Here is a 2,500-nt window from a genome sequence, read left to right as displayed (position 1 = left end):
CTGAAAGAATGCAAGGTCAACTTCCTTGATGATAAATCAGACTTTGTTTCACCTGATGACTGATCAGGTGTTGAAGTTATTTTGGAATGATCATAAATAAGAAAACCGTTGTTGTGATATACAAAATATTCCCTAAGTATTTGGGTTAATTGCGTTTGTTTTCCTTTACTTAATGCTGAATTCATTTAAAATACAAATGGACACAATATTAGCGTTCTTAATCCACGCTCAGCCTAAGGAATTTTCTTAATATGTTCTTAAAATTTTGGTTAATCTCAGCCTCAACGTTCTGATAAAAAAGGTTCTTATAAAAAAAGAGTGTATACCAAGAATTTTGAATTTAAAAGGATTTGAGGAAATATCCACGGCCTCTAAAAGCGAGGGTCCGAATCACGCTATGAAAGCGACAGGTCGTAGTGAATTTTTTGTTGTTAGATAATGATTTCCTCGCGCAAATCGTGAAAAAAAACGCCGCCTTGTGAACGCGTCTACGTTTTGGCACACGCTAGGCCTCGATCCATCCAAAAGCATATTAGAAGCTTTGAAAGTTGAAGACATGGAACTGAATTAAAAATGCCACTGATCGAGATTTGGGATTTTTAGATCAAGCCTTTTGACCTTTCACAGAGACGGAACGATAAGGTTAGCATAGCTGCATGGCGCCGTAGTAAAACAGCAGTAAAAGCAATTCTCCCCTCACCACCAACTTGCCTCTGTTTGGCGTCTTGTCGATTGAATTTGTTGGCTTTTCACTCTGCGGAGCATTAGAGTTCTAATTCCCTGCTAGATAAGCTTGAGACGTTTAGTGAATATTATTATTTCGTAATGTGAAGATAAATGTTTAAATGTAAAATCGCTGAAGTTACACCTTCCGAAAGCCAAAGAATATAACTTGAATCAATTACATACGTCACTTGTAACATCGCAAAACAGAGCCAAAAGTTGCAATTGACCAATATGGTTCTCCATTACATCTTCATAACACGCGTGGCAAGTCAAAAAGCACCATTTACGCAATATTACTCAAACTGACCTTTGTAATTACGATTTGCATGTGAAAGAACGAGAAACAATGATCAAACAAGTGACCTCCACTAACTGAGACGATGTGGCAATGTTTAATTTGAAGTGCCGTGTTATAAAACTGTCAATACCGAAACGTACTTCAATCAAACGGCTGTATCATATGAAAATCATACAGTGGGATATAGTTATTGACGTATTTGACACCTAAAAGTGCGATAATTGTGAAATTATTCAATTAGCCTGGACCCAGAGTTGACTCTGCTGGAACAGGCTAGTCCACATCCAGAGTGTCTTTCGTGAGCGACCAATTGCAGAACACACTCAGAGTTTATAACAACCTCAATGCTTTCCCTAAGTGAAAAGTGTTATTTGTTATTTGATGCGTGAAAAAATAATAATATAACGTCTCCCTTGGAAAGATGTGAGCTCAATACAGTTAACACTTGAAAATTATCTGTCAAAGCAAATCTAAATTGTCTCATGCCTCTGCCATAATTTGTTCTGTGGAAGTCGAACTACAATGGGAAGAATGTTGACTTGTGTGTTGTGTAATTAAGAGCTGAAAAGAAGGTTGCGTCCTTCAAAAGACTCGAATTATTGTTTTCAAATGATGTTAGAAAACCAAGACAGGGTCAAATAGGCGCAGCATTATGCACGGTGTCGCAACTTTCTACGAAGTGGGCGGTCAAATTACAAAAAAAACATGTGGCCTTTGTCGATGTAAGCCCAGGCATCTTGTCAAGATTTCTTCGCCTTAGCTACTGACCTCCCGTAAACATACGAAAGCATCAGTAAACCTTTCTGTTCCTAAGTTGGTCATTTATCTCCACTTTCCGTTTGTTTTATCCTGAACCGGCCAAACTTCCGAACGTCCTCGAATTTCATTCCACTGAAAACTGACCGCTACCATCGTAATCGGTGCAATCTATTTGTGCAAGAAGGTCAATTACACACAACAAGATACAATTTTGCCTGACAATTGAAATGTTGCAACACGTTGCATGGAAGGTTTGAGCCCAATTAATCGCGCAGCTCGTCGCAGCAGGGTAGCCTAATAGACGCAGCATGTTGCGCGCAACAGTGATGTTGAAAAATGTGGACCTGTTAAACAAAGCTACACAAAAAGTATTCGACTGTGGCTTCATTCAATGACCTAAAAAATGTTAATGGGCTTCTTTTTTGCATTTTGTTTATTTCGCAATAAAGATAAATGTTATGATTTGATAGTTACTGAGATCATATTTCACTGTATCCCATTGGTCCGCTCATTTGCGGACTACGTGCTTCGTTAAAGCGCATTGAAGCACAATTTAAGCTTTTTCTATTCCATCCATTCGTTGCACGAGGTTCAGCTCTCCCTTGGCTGCAATGAAAGAAAAGAGGGATTCCGCGAAGAAAGACCGCACTTATGACTCTGAAGGGTACACGCGAAGAGCAGGGTGTTTATGCTTCAAAACAGACAGCGAAAAAGAGG

The 2,500-nt window shown here is 39.0% G+C and overlaps 1 protein-coding gene across 2 annotated transcripts in view; it reads left to right on the top strand.

Annotated features, from left to right (window-relative positions):
- Positions 1-1,995: 1,995 nt before the first annotated feature.
- The window catches only part of LOC137975804 (diphosphoinositol polyphosphate phosphohydrolase 1-like), a 46,158-nt gene continuing 45,653 nt past the window's right edge, over positions 1,996-2,500 (top strand). Inside the window, exon 1 of one of the 2 annotated variants that reach the window (XM_068822998.1) lies at positions 1,996-2,499. In XM_068822998.1, coding sequence (XP_068679099.1) covers positions 2,395-2,499 — 105 coding nt within the window. In that variant the 5' untranslated portion in view covers positions 1,996-2,394. The remainder of the gene's footprint in view (position 2,500) is intronic. The other variant, XM_068822996.1, reaches the window with a different exon arrangement.

Source organism: Montipora foliosa, chromosome 11, assembly GCF_036669935.1.
Source record: "Montipora foliosa isolate CH-2021 chromosome 11, ASM3666993v2, whole genome shotgun sequence".
NCBI classification, from domain to species: Eukaryota; Metazoa; Cnidaria; class Anthozoa; order Scleractinia; family Acroporidae; genus Montipora; species Montipora foliosa.
The sequence above is the reverse complement of the archived record's forward strand: the minus strand, read 5'-3'. Positions and strand labels throughout refer to the sequence as shown.